At 32.0% G+C, this 19,188-nt stretch overlaps 1 protein-coding gene and 1 long non-coding RNA gene across 2 annotated transcripts; one reads left to right on the forward strand and one right to left on the reverse strand.

The window, feature by feature from the left end:
* Window positions 1-6,163: 6,163 nt before the first annotated feature.
* Window positions 6,164-14,817, reverse strand: LOC145329598 (integrator complex subunit 15). The gene is made up of 15 exons (XM_080173890.1): window positions 14,796-14,817; window positions 13,824-14,193; window positions 13,532-13,619; window positions 13,253-13,315; window positions 12,414-12,510; window positions 11,925-11,965; window positions 11,605-11,700; window positions 10,650-10,717; window positions 10,111-10,207; window positions 9,726-9,837; window positions 9,204-9,283; window positions 8,942-9,042; window positions 7,938-8,399; window positions 7,468-7,519; window positions 6,164-7,178 (listed from the first exon to the last, which is right to left on the reverse strand). The coding sequence occupies exons 2-13, from the start codon at window positions 14,040-14,042 to the stop codon at window positions 8,319-8,321; spliced, it is 1,143 nt and encodes a 380-aa protein (XP_080030016.1). The 5' UTR covers window positions 14,043-14,193; window positions 14,796-14,817; the 3' UTR covers window positions 6,164-7,178; window positions 7,468-7,519; window positions 7,938-8,318.
* Window positions 14,818-17,558: 2,741 nt separating this feature from the next.
* Window positions 17,559-18,154, forward strand: LOC145329602 (uncharacterized). Its single transcript, XR_013882970.1, has 2 exons — window positions 17,559-17,768; window positions 18,019-18,154. It is a non-coding gene; the product is annotated as an uncharacterized LOC145329602 (long non-coding RNA).
* The last annotated feature ends 1,034 nt before the right edge of the window (window positions 18,155-19,188 follow it).

The following is a 19,188-nucleotide window of genomic DNA, read 5'->3' on the forward strand; positions in this document are numbered from 1 at the left end:
ACTCCCTTCCATATTTTTAATGTAGGGGTGAATTACCTAAGCAAACATATTACTTTATGTAAAAATGGAAGTATCGTAAGGATAAAATCATAAAAATTTTCAAAACCATAAACTTATTTTGTTAGCTAAGATCAAAAGATAAAATAACCGTTCTTCAGATCTTAATAAACAAAAATACAAAATAAAATAAAAATCTTTATTTGCAGGATTTAAGCATTATCAACAACATCAGAATCCAATCGTCTATTCCTTGTTTATTGATCAATATCAATATAATGATTTCGTTTCATAAGTGTTTTATTGCAGATATCGTAAGAATATAATTGAAGTTTTAGATATATTTTAACAATATCTATTTCAAATTAAAGATGCAAAAGTTAGATAGGACGTGTGTGTACGTGGTTAAATATATCAGCTGAATCTCTATCTATATATACTATAGGTCGCGTTTTGGTCAATTTTACAGCCTTAAAATTAGTATGAAAATCGCTATTATTTTCCTGTTTTTCTGGCATCCAATACTTGCTTGACTATTTTCTTCTGATATTTTTGCAGGTACATGTTTGTGTGCTTCATGGAGGCACCAGTATAAAGCGTCCTGCACACCACAGTCTAAGAAAATCCAGGAATAAGGTATAACAAAAAAACAAAGAAATTGTAAGGCGGTTACAAAGGTCTTTACTACGATGTGTTGCCCTACAAAATCACGAATATTCTTTTTCTCGAATTAATTCAGTTATTGGTTACTGCTGAATAAAATGATTAACAAATATTTTTTTTAAGGGTTCCATTTCAAACAGCAGAATGAAAATATAACATGATTTTAGGAGAAAAAAGGACTTGTTTCGATTAAAATCTTGGATTTTTCAAAGTGTCGAATTTATGTGACATATAAATGGAAAATAAAGGGGGGGGGGGGGGGTTTAATGCAACCATCTCGTAATCAGTCAGCAAATGGCACTGGTAGGTCTATTTTAGCCGCTTTTTTTGGCTATTTTTAGGGCAAATCTGCCATAAATTATGTATGAATCAACTTTTTGAAACATATTTTTGCTTTATATCATGTGAAATGATTTCTAGTACCAGCAACTAGCGGCTAGAACATTTGCTCACTGATTACGAGATGGTTGCATTAACCCCCCCCCCTTTATTTTACATTTATATGTCACATAAATTCGACACTTTGAAAAAAAATAATGCTTACCGTTTTTTTAATTCTTGTAAGTAGAGGTAGACACGAAGAAAGTAAATAGTATGGTTCCCCATGTCTTACACGGATAGTAAAAATTCTTGTCTCCGCATTCAAGTATTTTATCCTAAAAACACATAACTAACATATTGAAATGATTAAAAAATTATAACAGCAAGGTAACTAAGAAAATTGATAGGTAACAAAAGAATTTTGGCCAACTTCTCAAAGAACTTTACTAATATCCTACAAAGAACTATTATTATGCCATTCCTCTAACCTTCATGTAATACAAATATATCTATCTGTCGTTTTAAATTAAAAGTTCAAGTAAGCCAAAATTCATTTTTTTATTGCGATTTTTTTTTATTTTTACAATTTTTTGTAGATTAGCCTTAATCTTTAAATGATTTTCTTGTACCATTATCATGAGTTTTGAAATGATAATTTCTCGGACGTTTAGGCACACCATGTAATAAGCGAAGTACCTCTATAATTTTGTCCAAACACCTTTGTACTTCGATATCCTAAGCTAATTAACGACATATTTGCATAAAAGGAGGATGTGCATAAGGCCCATTTGGGCAGGGGGGGGGGGGGGTTACTCGAGAACCCTTAGAGCTAGAGGGAGCTAATTTTAGATTTCAGCTTCTATGGGGCCAAAGTTACTTTTAAAATTATCGTCGACCCCCCACCCCCCTAAAAAAAAATTTTTTGAGGGGGGGGTGGGGATTTTTTTATTGCATTTCTCGCCAAATTAGGCAATTTGGAATCATTTGAGACCATGTTATTTTTTTCAAAATTTTTTTGCCTTACAAGCAAATTCTCGTTTATGAAGGTATATCTTAAATACAGTATGCTACTCTCTTAGTTTTAGAGATAATTGGATGAAATCTTTTTGATTGTGTCACTAATTACCCCTAGTTTTGGTATCTTTAAAAAAAAACGGCAGCGGGACCGCCGCTCCCGCCGTCCGCCGCCGTTTTCCGCCGCCGCCTTCAAAAAATTTTTTTTTATTGCATTTCTCGCCGAATTAGGCAATTTGGAATAATTTGAGACCATGTTATTTTTTTCAAAAATTTTTCCCCTTACAAGCAACCCTGCGGGGGGACTTGGTCATTTTTTTCAAATTCTCGTTTATGAAGGTATATCTTAAATACAGTATGCTACTCTCTTAGTTTTAGAGATAATTTGATGAAATCTTTTTGATTGTGTCACTTATTACCCCAAGTTTTGGTATCTTTAAAAAAAAAAACGGCATCGGGACCTGGTATGTCGTGTGACGAGTCACCACATTTCCCCCCCCCCCCCTTATACTAAAGGGTGTTTCTCAGAAACGACTTGAGATAAATGGAGCAAACCTTAGGATAAAACTTTTGTAGGCCTATATTTGATTTTAGAATTATCGTTGACCTCAAGTCATTTCTGAGAAACACCCTATAGTATAAGGGGGGGGGGGGGAAATGTGGTGACTCGTCACACGACATACCACCAATTTTATTTTGGGTGCTACTCCCTTAGTTTTAGAGATAATTGGATGAAATCTTTTGGGCTGGGTCACTAATTACCCCAAATATTGGTATCTTTAAAAAAAAACGGCGGCGGAACCGCCGCTCCCGCCGCCCGCCGCCGTTTTCCGCCGCCACCAAAAAATTTTTTTTATTGCATTTCTCGCCGAATTAGGCAATTTGGAATCATTTGAGACCATGTTATTTTTTTCAAAAATTTTTCCCCTAACAAGCAACCCTGCGGGGGGGACTTAGTCATTTTTTTCAAATTCTCGTTTATGAAGGTTTATCTTAAATACAGTATGCTACTCTCTTAGTTTTAGAGATAATTGGATGAAATCTTTTTGATTGTGTCACTAAGGGGTGGGGAAGTTCTGACACATTTGCGTAAACGGTGAGTATAGGCTTTATCTTTGGACTGAGAGGATAGGTTATTAGGGATAAAATCATTCTTATATGATGAATTTCCCCCAGATTTAAGATTTTTTGGATAGGCCTCCAGGTTCCGGAGCTCCAGGCCTCCAAGTGGTCTCTGTACAGGTAAAAATGAAAAAAAAAAAAAATTTTTAAAGTTAAAAATCAACTTATAAAACAAAATATGCATATTTTTTCTTCAAATATGTGTGTAATATTAAAAAAGATGCATATTTTGTTTTATAAGTTGACCTGTAACTTTAAAAAAAAAAATTTTTTTTTTCAATTTTACCTGTACAGAGACCACCTGGAGGCCTGGAGCTCCGGAACCTGGAGGCCTATCCAAAAAATCTTAAATCTGGGGGAAATTCATCATATAAGAATGATTTTATCCCTAATAACCTATCCTCTCAGTCCAAAGATAAAGCCTATACTCACCGTTTACGCAAATGTGTCAGAACTTCCCCCCCCCTTACCCCAAGTTTTGGTATCTTTAAAAAAAAAAACGGCGGCGGGACCGCCGCTCCCGCCGTCCACCGCCACCAAAAAAAATTTTTTTTATTGCATTTCTCGCCGAATTGGGCAATTTGGAATCATTTGAGACCATGTTATTTTTTTCAAAACGGAAAACGGCGGCGGTCCCGCCGCCGTTTTTTTTAAAGATACCAAAACTTGGGGTAATAAGTGACACAATCAAAAAGATTTCATCCAATTATCTCTAAAACTAAGGGAGTAGCATACTGTATTTAATATATACCTTCATAAACGAGAATTTAATAAACGGTTGCTTGTAAGGCGAAAAATTTTTGAAAAAAATAACATGGTCTCAAATGATTCCAAATTGCCTAATTCGGCGAGAAATGCAATAAAAAAAATCCCCACCCCCCACCCAAAAAAAATTTTTTTTTGGGGGGGGGGTGGGGGGTCGACGATAATTTTAAAAGTAACTTTGGCCCCATAGAAGCTTAAATCCAAAATTAGCTCCCTCTAGCTCTAAGGGTTCTCGAGTAAACCCCCCCCCCCTGCCCAAATGGGCCTTATGCACATCCTCCTTTTAGCTCGGATTTGGAAATAATATTCTATTTCTTAAGTGCAATGTTATTGTTGATTTGTCCGTCGAACTTGTTGAGATTTAAAGGATTCTTGTTTTTTTTTATATTGCTCAATTTTAAAAAGGAAAATGATAAAATAATTTAAATTTTCGTGATGATTTTATTGGAAATGCAATCTTAAAAATGTTTCACTACTAACCTAATTCCATGTTTTAACAAGCCAAGACCATAATCACCATGCATTCTTGATATTACTTCTTTTATCGACTAAAATAAAAAGTCATTTTTTGGAATTGTGTGGTGACAAAAAAGTAAATACAATTGTAGATTAAGTCTATACATACGCCAACTACTGACTGGATGGCGGATGATCCCCTTGTATCTAGAGTATCTTGTATTCGTATGGGTGAGAATAAATAAAACTAGTGTAAATTCATCACAGGGTTTGTATGAAGCTTACTACTTATAGCATTAAAACATATTTGTTTAATCCAAGCTACTCTATAATTGATTGATCTGATATGTAATTTAATGTAAACATAAATTTTACTTCTATCTCTTTCTCTTTAGTCACCTTAACAGTACGCCAGCCCCCCCCCCCCCCCCCCCTAAACTCCTGATCCCGGCTTTACTTATCTTATTTATTCAAATATTTTACTTCTTTGAAGTTTGGACAGAAATAATAATTTTATAAGCAAGATAAACAATATTTTCAAATCCTAAAGGGAAAGTGTTAATTAAAATATAACCTTTCAGAATAAAGTAAAAAAAAAATACTTACATTTTTTATTTCATGAGCTCCAAAGTCTAGTGGCTCTATATCAAAATTTACGTTGTCTCTTTCTACAGCCCTGTATAAAGTAATTTGTTTAAAACATATAGAAGTTTTTAGTAGCGAAGATACTCTATAATTCACTTTGTCCATCAATCAGTCCGTTAGTCCGTAACTCTATGTGAAAAATGGGATTTACTCAGCACCTATAAGAGATAGAATGCTGAAACTTTATGACAACATTCCCATCATTAGGAGCACAAATAACTATAATGTATCAATAGCGGTCTGCTTTTTAGCAGATTTTAGGCTATTTTTATATTTTCCACATTTCTCTACATATCTTTGGTGTTTACGGTACGATTTTCAAATTTTTTCAAAGTTATAGATATAAAAATAAAATTTCCTGTCGTTTAAAGAAAACAAACATGTCTGTCAGACTGCCTTGTAGCAGGTTTTTGGCTATTTTTATATGTTTTACATATTTCCCCATATCTTTAATGTTTTTGGTCCAATTTTCAGACTTTTTGAGATATCAATATTAAAATATTTTTTCCCGTTGTTATGAGCATCTTTTATGTAATTTACTTTGACCGTCGTCATCATACAAAATAAAACAAGGTTTTGTGTTTATTTACTCCGAAAAATCTATTCTTGATTTTTAAAAATACACTTAAAATCTACTTGTACACATCCCTATCCACGATTTTTTGTTCTTCGCTACTTATGGATGTTGTCATCCTTGTTAATAACTAATTACAAAAAATGGTACATTCGCCCAATACCCCTATTTGAGTGGGAGTTATAACTTTTTGGGTCTACTTTTAAAAAAACATCTTAACATGAATTTGCGAGAATTTAAAGAACATTCATAGATAAAAAATACTGCTTCTTTATTATAATGGATAAATGCACATAAAAAGTTATTCTAAAAAATTAATATATTTTTAGATGTTATCGATTTCAACCAATCTAATATTCATTATCTAGGTGCCTAATCGTTTTTAACAAAGCAATCCTCTAATTCATAGGTAGAAATTTTTAGTTGCGATATTTTAAATCTAAAAAGTACAGTAAATTTAATACAGCAAAAAAAAATACGTACTTGAATGCCCTAGTTGTAGAGTAGCTGAAACACTAAAAACAAAAAACTTACTTTTCTCTATCTATTTGAACGAGGATATATCTGAATTTCAATCTGACCATTTTTATATATTTTGTATTTAGTTCTGAATAACAATATCTACATAAATACTAGTGGTTTCTATCATATTTGTGTTCAGGAATAAAGGCATTTGTAATTAAATGTGAAAATAAATTTGGTTGGCACTTTCTCTCAAACGCATTTCTTTACCATCGAACCCCTTCCCTTGTTTCTAGCCATATGGGATAGTTTTCGCTTTCGGGTTACTTATCCTACAGGGCTCTTCTAATCTCAGTTGTGTATATTTGCACGGGATCCCCTGCTAAAGGAGGGGGATAAAAAATTGTCGGAGGGGGGGAAATAAAAAATGAAGAGTACTGAAAACATTTAAATTTCTTCCCCTCTTTGGGGAACAAAACAGAAAAATCTGTGGGAGGGGTAACAAAGTGAATAAAATGAAAAGTAGATACCTACTAAAAACATTTTCCCATTTTTACCCCTCCTTGGGGAAAAAATTAAACACCCCTGCCTAACCTTTACTTAAGCTAACATAAAAAGCAACAACATAAAAATACGTTTTTTCCGAAGTGGTTAGGATGCAATATGAGGGAAACCGCCAATTATTTCAGATAAATAAAAATATGTTTAACTAAATGTGAACATTTAGGTATCCCTTATTCCTTTACTGTGGTACATTATTATGTATGTGTATTATTTACTGATTAAATTTTTTATTAAATTGTTAAATAGACATAATGAATCTTTACAATTTATTATGATAATGATCGCAAGCAAACACTTAATTTTTATTTTTTTATTAATAAGATAAATCATAATTGAATATATACTGGTTAACCATGAGATGTATTCTTAAATAAAATAAGTATATTTCTTTCATTTTTCTATCTAAAATACATCAAAATATATTTCAATTTGAGGGTATATTACACATAATAGACTAAAATCCAACTGCTAAATAAAAAGAATGTAAAATATAAGTACTGTATGTATGATAATTCTATAATATTTTGTCTAATCATCTTTCTTCCTGTAGTTTTCTGCAAATTCTTTGATTCTTTCCAACATTGTAGCAGGGTCACTAAATTAAAAAAACATATTTTACTAAAAATAAATAATTAAAACAATGTTCCTTACCTAATTAAAAACTGCTTAATTTTCTGCTGATTTAACCAATGGAAAGTGGGTATAGGCCAATAGGGGCGGTATTTTACAGTTTTGTTTTTAGACCATCGCATTAGGATTGGGAGTTGGAAAGCCAAACGTTAAACAAAAAAACACTAAACACCAAAGAACAAATTTTTGTACGAAATTAACCTACCTATATGAAATTAGGCATTAGAAATGTTGTAATATAAATAGGTACCTACCTAACTTGTGGGACTTTGTAGTTCTGTGCCAAATAAACACCTGCATATGCTCCTATAATTATAGAAAACATTATAAAAACCTTGGGGCCCATTTCCTAACTCTACGGATCAATCATTAACATTTACCTAACCTAATCTAAAATAACCCATCAAAAGCTACTGTGAAAATACAACGATACTAACTACTTCGTTTTCTTTCCATGATCCAAAACCTTTAACTAACAGTACCACTTGTAATCGTGAAATTAGGCTTAATAACAGACTAACAAATAATATGACACGAACAAGCGCACATAAAAGTAAATAGCTACCTAAGCTTTTTAATTTGGAAAAAATCATCTTTTAAAGACAAGAAGAGCTTTTACTCTATAATTGTAAGTCCATCTGTCTCAAAGGTTTTGGCTACGTTTTCATGAAGGTTTGTCATTCTTGTTTCTATATTATTATACCTTCTGGAATACTGTACTTACCGGTAAGGAAGCCAGTCACAAAATTGAACAAAGCCATTTTAACCTAAGATTCTGAAAAATACAAATTATCACATTCTTTAACATCCTAACTTAATAAATTAACAATAGCTTGATTAGGACATATATAAAACTGTACTTAAAAGTAGTTTAATAGATTGAACTGAGAGTTTAAAATCAAGTTTTCTTAAACTTTTTTTTATCCTTTCTTTTTAATATTTCAATAGCTTTTTTTTAATATTCAACTAAAAAATTCAAAAATTTCCTGTTTTAAATAATCAAAATCATGGTAGATATATGTTAGATTAAAAAAAGTAATTTTCAATATTTGATGACTGATTGTTCAAACTGTTTTTGAAAAGGAGAGCTAGTGGTGGTGGAGTGTCATCTTATGTTTGAAGTTACAATATGCACCAGTCTGTTGTAGGGTAGCTGGTCTAGTAGAAGCAGAAGATCTTGGTCTACCTAAAATATTAAATTTTTTTGAATGTATGTTTATAGTTCAGGAGGAATAGAAATTGATTCTACAGCAGGTGGCGACTATTAGAATTCTCCTTAATCTTACATTCATTGAGTGAACTAAAGAATGACACCTGCCATGCAAGCTCAAGCCAGTTTAAGGTAAAATTGAGTCAATTTTACAGCAATTAAAGTGGGTTCATGTCTTCAAAGACATTTATTTACATCCTAATATTATGGTTTGATCTTTATCCTATACATACAAATACTGTAGTCAACACAACAAAACATACCATTTCATTTTTAATTTACAACATGTAGTAGGTACCTAACTTATGATATATTATTTTGTATACCCAAGTCAAAATCTTTCTTTTCAACTATGACTATTTCTTTGAAAACCTATTAATCTATTTCTGTTCTGTTCGTCTATGTCTGTCTACACTATTTTGGTCTAGCATATTACATATTTATTTGTCAGTAATATTTTAAACTTTAATTAACTTTGCGCCATTAATTTACCCGAAGTCTTGTGTTAATCTTATTACCTGTTGCGACCCAGCAGCCAAGGCTGCCTGAAGGGCCTGGCCAAATCTGTCCAATGCTTTAGAGACTGCCGGGGAATGATCTGAGACACTTCCTGCAACTCCTAAATATATCATAAAAGTAAAAACTAATGTGCCATACATTTTTTGAATTGATCATATATAACAAAAATAAACAAAGGTGTTTGTCTGCTGGAATTTCTTTTAAATTTTGACGGATTATTGGGCCAGATTGACCAACATCTATTATTATTCCATTTCCTACCTGCATCCAAAATTGCCATCAGATTCTCAGTGAGGTTAGGCAGACTGTTTGGTGGGAAGGAGGAGGCAAGGTTGTGTTGGCTAACTCATCAAAATTCATTCATATTGTGTTGCTTGTTTAATATTATATAGTACTAGCGGCTACGCCACAGGAGGCCTCTAGGGGACCTTGAGGTGGGGGAAGGATGGAGGAAGTCGACCCCAACCCTCCCACCACTTTACAATGTAGTTATGAAAAGAAAATGTTTAGGCTCCCTTACTTTATTATAAGGATTGCCACATACATAAAAACATTTAATTCTTTTATCAATAAAAAAAAGTATATCATTAGTTAACCGGTCCTGTTATTTTTATTGGCAGAAAATCTTAATAGAAATACTTCATTTGGTGACTAAAGGATCAAGTTACAACTTAAGTAGGTACACTTTTCAACAGGCAAACCTTTTTTCGAGGGCAATCTAAATCATAACAGAATTTCATTACTTTTTGAACTATAAAAAAAACCAATAAAAATGCAAATTGCCTTATATGCAAGAGAACAGCTAAATGCAACTGAGAATAAATATTATCCTCTTCACATATTCCATTCTTGTTTCCAGATGGGCTTTTTGAAGAGCTTGCCTGTACTAACGGACCTGATTAACACAGAATATATATATATAATATTGACTTTTCAAGTACAACTTTTTAGCATAAATTAAAATGTATATCTTATATAAAGACAAGTTTTTTTTTGTCCAAAGCTAAAGATATTTGAAAATGCAGGTCTTGTTCATGTGCATTGACACCTTTTGTAACAAAGTAAAAAATACATCTCGGATTATTTTAAGTCCTCAAGTGTCAGAGAAATTTATATTTATTCCAACAAAGCATCTTTTTTTAGAGTAACTTAATAATAGAATGTGTGCCTAGTATGCTCCAAGTGAGAAGGCCAGGTATGGGACTGATTCTCATCATTGTCACCACATTCTGCGAAGAGGTTGTCCCATTGGCTCCACATAAATCCCTTCAAATTACCATCATTTTTGACTCACCCATAGGATTTCAATTCAAAACAATATGGATGACATGACAATCCGTTTAGGATTAATCTGCCAATTTTTTTTTTTTTTTACAAAATATGAAAATTCGAAATCCATGTATTTTAATTAGGATTTTTGACGCGGGTTCATTTGGAAAAACTACCTTTGATTTCCAAGGTTTATATTTTGAAACTTATTTATTATGCCTAATCTTTTACAATTCCAAATATTCGTACGTTTCTGATATTAAAAAATAGTCAAACGATATATTTCAGTCTAAAGTACACTCATCCTCAAATAATGACGTCACTGCTTTACAATGATTTTGAGTAAAAAGGAAATAAAACTCAATGCCAAAAATATTACTAAATAAATAGGAAAATTAAGGTAAATTAGCTGTATTATGATCAGTTAAAAATGATATTCCTATGATCCATCAGCCAGCTGGTTGCCAGTCTAACCAACTGTATAGGTGGTGCCTTGAAACCAGTTCCCTAAAAATCAAACCTCTCCTTAGATGAAATATTGTTATTGTTAGGTACACTACACATACAATCAATGGTTAAAAAATGAATGAAATAAAGAGTACCTACTGAAAACATTTTCCATTTTGGGAAAAATAGGAGGGGGGGCAATGAAATGTTTAGAAGCAAGGGAAAAAATGAATCTTGTGCAAAATATACACCCCTACTATGCATAGACGTCCAAACTTTTTATTTTTGGGGGGGTAAAAATTTTTTAAGGGGGGGGGGGTAATTCGGTTTTTTTTTACCCCCCCCCCAAAATTTTTACCCCGGGGGTAATTACCCCCCCTGAAATCTGTTGGCAGGGGTAAATTTTGTTTACCCCAGGGGTAAATTTTGGGGGAGGTAATTTAAATTTTATTAAATATTTAGTGTTAAAAATGCGCGCGAAGCGCGCAAAAATTTTTTTTGTTAGAGATTTTTTATTTGGGGGGGGTATTTATCCCCCCAAAATTGTTTGGGGGGGGGGGGTAAATACCCCCTCCTAAATGTTTGGGGTTGCCTACGGCACCCCCAAGGAAGGGGTAAATTCTAAATGGGGGGGGTTAATGAAAAAATACTTGGGGGAGGTAATTTAAATTTTATTAAATATTTAGTATTAAAAATGCGCGCGAAGCGCGCAAAAATTTTTTTTGTTAGAGATTTTTTATTTGGGGGGGGTATTTATCCCCCCCAAATTGTTTGGGGGGGTAAATACTCCCTCTTAAATGTTTGGGGGTGCCTACGGCACCCCCAAGGAAGGGGTAAATTGTAAATGGGGGGGGGGGTAATCTCCCCATTACCCCCCCCCCCTTGGACGTCTATGCTACTATGCATCTTTAATACTATATGAACGTTAATAATGAAAGAGGTTTTTCCTGAGCAGAAACTTTGTAGAGATCACAAAAATGAGTCAAGAGAATGCCAGCTAGAAGTGGAGACTGTTTCGGGGTTTCTATAAGCTCTGTCATACCTGTTTTATTGGGATAATAGTGGTTTATTAGTTTTGATTTAAGATTGAATAAAGATCATGCTAATTAAACTGTATAATTTATATAAAGGTAATATTAAATTTAATGATAGTTATATTCTGATTGTCTTTAAATAAATCATTAGATTCATTCGATTTATGACAATGTAAATCTAAGTAAAATAGTAATGTATTTGTTATTTTTTATTTACAATATTAGGCCCTGCCTTGGTTTTTGTCTGCACTTTCTGGTAGAAGTATCAAATAGTCCTGAAAGATTATACATTTCGAATATGAAACCTTTACATAAAGTCAACTAAATTTTAACTACAGTAATTACTGTAGTAAGAAGTCATGAAAGGAATATTGATAACATTATTTCTCTAGAGATCTGTACTCCATTTTACTATATCTTATAATTAGGGTTGGGCCAGATATCCTGTCTGGCCGGTTATCCGGCCATTTTCAATATCCGGCCGGATACCGGATATTAAAACTATCCGGTTACATGATATCCGGCTGATTTTTAACGCCGGATATCCGGTTATCCGGCCGGATATCCGGTAAATTGCCGGATGTCGAACGTTGGCCAGATATCCGGCCGGAACCGGATATCCGGCATTAGAAATCAGCCGAATATCCGGTATCCGGTCCAACCCTACTTATAATCCACCTCCACATTTTTGTCCTTTTTTTTATTTTCAATTTAAATATGTTCCTGAACAATGCTTCTAGCTAGCTGAGTACAATGTGCAGCCCCAACAGATTGTTGTGTTAACCACAAAGCTGCACAATTCAAAAGTGTTTTGTGTCCCTAAACCAATAATATACTAATTTTTTAGGTTTGTAAACATTCTTTTTAATCATTCAAAAGGGAAGACTTAAAACGAGGACCAAGTGCCTTAAAGATCAATCAAACTGTTTCCCTCATATAGACCACAAACAAAGTTTATGAATTAAAAAAAAATATGTGACTAGAAAAATAAAATAAAAGGGGAAGGGAGTTTGATGATCAAATAGTTTTGAGTAAAAGCGCAACGATGATCTGAATAAAAACCAAGAATTTTAAGCAATAAATGAAGTAAAGGCCTTTTACATTTGACACCATATGATTTCCCTTTAATAAAGGCAAAGACTAAAATGCAATCTATAATACAAAGTGGAACGATGTCTGTTTGTTTGTCTGTCTGTATGTAGCGAAGGATCTGCTAACCGCTGAACCGATCGGGTTCTCCTTTACAGGGTAGCTTCTCATAGGTCCCGGGAAGCCTTATAACTATTTTCTTGGGGGGTGGGACACCCCTAACCCCCCCCAAAATGAAATTACCCCCACCCCCCAAAAAAAAAAAAAAAATTTTTTACACCAAAATTAAAATAGTGGGGTCGACTAACCCCCCCTCCCAAATTTTTTTTAAAAACTAAAGCACGGAAAATTAGTTTGATCAAACCTCTTGGGGCAAAGCCCCTAGTGGCTAGGGGCGAAGCCGCTAGTATATTTAAAAGTAAAAGGTTTTTTATATGTAGATGATTTAAATCAAAATATTAGTACATTATTCCTGTGCCAAGTTTAAGCAAAGAAGCTTGGATAAAGTGTCCATTTTCAGATCAACATCTCTACCTAGGTAATATGGTTTTTTTTAACTAGGCAAAAAAAATATTTTTAGGTACCTAGGAAATATTAGGGTAATTTCAGTAACCATTAATTATAACACTATGATACAATTCATAATGCTGCATTTGAAACTTAAGAAATCCTTTTAGTTTTACCTAGATATAAATTTCTTTTTAGTTTCATAAAACATACACATATTATCAAATGATTTGATTATCATACCTTTAGCAAGGAATACAACCATAAAAACAGAACATAATTGCCCATATTCAACCTCTTCATCAAAATGTTGAATTATTGCTTCGATTACCTTAAACAAATTAATATTCTATGTTTAAGTTAAACAGAATTTAAATATTCATATAAGATTTACTAAAACGTTGGTGATTCTAACTCATAAGCAGTTTTAATGAGTATCTACTAAGCAACTAATAATAACTAAGTGTAATATGTAAGAAGTTTTTAAAGTATTATTTGTAATCAAATACGTTTAATGTCATGAATTAAACCTTACCTGTAACTGTTCAATACAATTTAACTTTTTGGATTTTTTCTGTGGATTTCCAAACACAAATTCATCCACAAAATCTGTGACTTGGCTGAGTTCTTGGGACATGAGTGTGCTTGTTGGATTCAGAGACATTTTTTCACATTGAAGATGAACTATTTTAAGAGCTTCTAAAACGGATTCTGGGAAGTCGAACTTTCGCATTAATGGTCCAAGGGCCTCCATTTTGGTTCGAATATGTGGAAAGTTCTTTTCTGAATTCTCGTTCTATTTCTTATTTTTTCCTCTATTTGGTTGATTTATCTGTATCCAGGGATGTAAGGATGTCACTTGAATGTTGGTGATTATAACTCAATTTCTTCAAAGCCAGATCTATCTAGAAATATTTCAACATTTTAGCTAAAGCAATGTTTAATACATCTAGAAAATGAGAAATAAGCAAAAATAAAAAATATTAGGTCTGTTATTAATCATAAAAGGTAGGTAAGACTTTAGAACTGGTAATTTCTTTTAAATTAAATAGAACACAAGGGGTTGATTAGAATGGTTATTTACAGAAGTATCTCATTAAAATTTCTGTCTTCCACTACCCTAGTTCCCATATTTATTAGGAAAAATACCCAATGAAGAACTAACCCGAAAAACAATGTTTTGATTTTTGCTCATATTAAACATAAACATCTGCTAAGGTTTTTTTTGATAATGTTTAGTAGTTATGTCTGCTTGTCTAATAAGTTTAATATATTTTCCAAACTCTATAACACCGGATTTTTCTTTCACACAAAATTGCATGATTTTATTTCCCTTGCCTTGCCCGTATTATCACTTTCTCCCCCCTTAAGTTTAGCCCATTCAAAAAGAAAAATCATATTTTTGCACATATTCCCACAGCCAAGTATAGGATTAGTTTAAAGGTTTATACGTTTAGGAAATTAGGATAATGGAACTAGAACTACAATTTCTCATTCAAATACATACCTTATCATTATGCAAACATTATTTCTAAATCTGAAACATAATACAGTATTATTAACATTCTCTCTATTGTTAGATATCAAGTAAACATGTGTAAAATCTTTATTCATAACAAATTATTATTAATTATCCTATTATCACATATAATTATCTTAATAACTAGGTAGATTATTAGGATCCATTCATAAAAAAAAACTGGTTTTAACTGTAAAAAGGAGATATTTTTAAAATTATTTAAAGAAGAGTAGCTATAAAAGTGATATTTATTGATAGAAAATTTTAATTTGAACTGTCAAAAGTTTAAAATTGTACTTTTTAAGTGAAAAGGGTTTAAAAATATAACCAACTTTAAAGTTTAATTATTTTTGCTATTAAATATTAAAAATTTAAAAAGTTTATTTTAATAGATTTGCTAAAATACTAATTATACTATGTATCAATAGTTTTCTTTCAACATTGATGATCAACTGAAAGGTAAATACCAACTCAAAACAAAATATAAGTGCTCAATTAAACTAATGTAAAACTAGATAAAATTCAAAGAAATTTAGCATAATGTAATTTCTTAGAATAGTTACTTTCTAACTAAAGGGAACCATCCACGATTAGTAGCATGGTATTTTTTTTACAGGATTTAACTAAATGGATGGAACAAAAGGTTTTGCTTATCTTCCATAATGTTGACAAAAGGGAAAAGTAGGTTGCAGGTAAAATCCGTAAAGGTTGTACAGCATGACCCTCAAAAAAGTATTTTTAAGCATCTGCAGCCCTTATTTCTCAATGAATTATAAAAAAATGCATATGTCCTTGTTCTCCATAGTATTCCACATAAGTAGATATAAAAATATTTTTTTTACCTCCATTAACACCGGAGATTTTTAGAGCTAAAGTTTTGAAAAAGTGACTGAGGAAAAAGTAACTTTTAACATGAAACGACTTTTTTAGCAAAATTAAGGTAGAAATCCTTTTATTTTTGTTACTAGCAGAAACTTTATACAAAAATGAAATAAAAAATTTAGTTTTTGAGTAAAAAGCATTTTTTTACACATATTTTTTGAGTCATTTTAGTTTAATGATATTTTGAAAAACTTACTTATTAGGCAAAATTTTTTAAGATTAAAAAACCAAATAAATCTTTATGAATATAGCAGGAAAATTGTTTTTGTTTCAATATCCTAACTTTAATAACAAAAAAGTTAGGGTGAGGCGGGGCATTACCGGTAATTTTTTTGGTTTTTTGAAAAAAAATGGGGTAAATATTAATATTTTTAAATGGGACCAAGACCATTAGAAAGCTTACGGAAAGGACTATCAGGTCCTAATAGGACGTTATCCTAGGACTTTTAGAAGTTTGTCATAATTGGACTCAAAGAAATTACCGATAAATGTGTAATGGACAAATATTGATTGTGACTCTTTAGGAGACCCTTGGCACAGTTGAGAGCTTGACACTGAAACCATGGAGTAACGATTTGAAGATAATGCATGTGGTTTTAACCAACTTGTGTGTGTAGGCACACTGCCTTCGAGATTACTAAGATGAATAAAAGGGGCGAAGATTCAAGATAAGGGGCGAAGCTAGTTGAGAGACTGATTTACGTTGAGACCATGGAGAAAAGATATGAAGATAAGGCATATGGTTTTTACCAACTTGTGTGTGTAGGCACACTGTCTTCGAGAAAGGACTAAGAGGAGAACTTGTGAAAGTGTAAGACAGAAAAATCCCAATATACAGCCTACAGAATGCCTTCAATCTACTCCACATAGCCACCCAAAATAGTTCAAATATACATTTTTATTTCTTAAATCTACAACTTCTCTTTACTAGTTCCTCTTTGAAGGATTGTCTAAATTTTATTCCTTAAACCTTTTCTTCTCTTTACTAGTTCATCTATGAAAAATTGTCCTGAAATTAAGCCGTAAAATAACAGTTTGGCAAATGAACTTTTTATGTAATTGTAAATAGGATATATTGTAAAAAATGCACTTAAACTCAAAAGTAAAAAGCAAAGCAAATTAAATTCTTTTTATATTTTTCAGAAAGTAAAGTAAATGAATCAATAAGTAATATTTAATTATAAGGGTGGCCATAATAGGTAAATCATTTTATATTATTAATTTTGTAATCACCTTGAGGTAAATTTAGTTATCGAAATTAGTATCAAATGCTATACTAAAGTCAAACTACATTGTATCGAAATGAACATTAAATGCTATACTAAACTCAAACTACAGTTTATCGAAACGAGTATCAAATGCTACACTAAAGTCAAACCTACATTTTATCGAACGAGTATCAAATGCTATTATAAAGTCAAACCTACATTAAAATACGAACTCATATGAATTAAATCAAAGGTTATTCTAAAGTCTAACCTACATTAAAGTGAAATCATTGGAATATTGAGCTTAAATTTACTTAACCTTAAATTATAAACCCAACCACTAGATGTAGCTTTAAATAATGCTATTTCTTTTTAGGTGGTTGTTCAAATCAGTAGCTGAGATCCTGTATGGACTAAAAAGACCCCTAAAGCCGGAAAGACCCCTAAAACCAGTAAGACCCCAGCTGACATTCAAGCCTAGTAGCGGAAAACAAGCTCTGTTTAAGCGGACAACAAGCTGAAGTGTGCCCTGCCTGTAAAGGGGCAGCTTAACACACTATAAAAAAGGTATAGAATATTATACTCTTTTCTATTACCAAGGCCTTTATTTGTTTCAAAGATTTAATTAAATATTCAACAATGATATTTGGAATCTACTTACAATAAAGAAGTTTAACTTGAATGACTCTTACAATTGTTTTCTTTGTAGGAGATACAACAAGATCAGCTAAATTAAAACCTATTGAGACCAACAACAAAATTACTCAAAAGATCATTAACAAGGAACCTTCACCAACCCAAACAACGCCACTTGGGGATATTGATCTGTACTATTCAAACCTGGAATCAAATCTAAATCTGATGGAGCCATGTAAGTAAATTTTGCTCATATTCCTAAATAGACAATTACAACAGACATTAGTGAATTCTTTGTTGATTACAATAAAGTGTAGCATCTCAAAACATATAGTTAATTTTAACCCTGCCTTTACTATTGTATTTTAGATTTTATTTCTTTTATTTCCTTTTTTATTATTTTATTTTTCTTTTATAATTGCAACTTGGTCACCCTCTAGTAAATTGTACATAACCTACAACTAATATTATCTTTTTTATTGTAGGTTATTTGTAACCGGATTACCGTGTGTATAAAACTGCTCTCATATTTCCAGACTACGAACATAAAAAAAAAGCTGATAAAAATAAAATGATCAGCCCACAGTAAAGGATAAAATTAACAAGACCTAGTGTACGGACCCCACAAAAGCCAAGGTGAGCCGTCCGCTATAAAATGCCCCACGGTGGGGCATTGTGGGTAACGTCTTTTCAACCTAAAAAAAATCGATGAAAAACGGCCAAACTGCCAGTCAAACATAAATAATCATAATTAGTGTAGGTTATAGGGATTATCCACAAAAATTTTTATAAAGATCGGACTATTCCTTCTATGTCAAAAAAAAAAATTTTTAAAAGACGAGAAATTTCGATTTTTTTTCACAAAAATTTGCTTAAAAAATAAAATTTAATTTTTTTTATATAAAAAAACCTGTTATATTCACTTTTTGGCCTAATTCTTAAAAAGCCCATATTGAATTTTAGATTTTACCAAAGAAAACCTGAAAATTGATCTTAAAAATCGAATTTGAATTTTTTTTCGACGTTACCGAAAAATACCCCGCACGAACTTTGGTAATTTTTGAAAAAAATATTAACTCTACATTTAAGCTCTCAACGGATTTGGAAAGAGCGTGCAATTCTTAGTTCAAAAGGTTTTTACGGATCAGCTCTAGGTCTTACCAATTTTTGTGTAGGTCGATCTTTATACACCTAGGTGAAAAAAATTTTGAAGAAAAAAAATTTTCGTCCGACTTTGAGACCCAAAAAGTACCCTTAAAATTCATCTCACAAAAATTTCATTTTATACTTTTTTGTAGGCAATTTAATAAGGAACAAATTTGCTTTTATGATTTTTTTCTGTCAGTCGATTAGAACATGGAGAAAAATGTCATTTTCTGAAGGTGGGTAAAAAATTACCTGTAATGCCCCTTACCGGTTAATGCCCCGCTTGACCCTATGAATAAAATAAAATTAAAACATAATGATTTTTTTGTCTAAAAAGCTAAATTAACCCCCTATTAAATTATTGAGATGTCAGAAAAGTAGGCGGAGCAACTGTCATAATTAATCCTTTTCTCAAATAAGGGTTAATAAAAAACCTAAAATTTGCAAATAATCAATTCATTCAGTAGTATTTTTTGCCATTAAAAATTTATATTTTTTGGTGGAATAAA

The sequence above is a fragment of the Acartia tonsa genome, chromosome 10 (assembly GCF_053477335.1).
Source record: "Acartia tonsa isolate MP-2025a chromosome 10, ASM5347733v1, whole genome shotgun sequence".
Taxonomy (NCBI): Eukaryota; Metazoa; Arthropoda; class Copepoda; order Calanoida; family Acartiidae; genus Acartia; species Acartia tonsa.

Coding starts and splice junctions, on each gene's coding strand:
- LOC145329598 (XM_080173890.1), bottom strand. CDS start 14,042: ATGGAGGCCCTTGGACCATTAATGCGAAAGTTCGACTTCCCAGAATCC. Junction 12,511..13,252: donor TTGCTTAAACTTGGCACAGG/AATAATGTACTA, acceptor TATTGGTTTAGG/GACACAAAACACTTTTGAAT. Junction 9,838..10,110: donor TCTCACTTGGAGCATACTAG/GCACACATTCTA, acceptor TGTGTTAATCAG/GTCCGTTAGTACAGGCAAGC.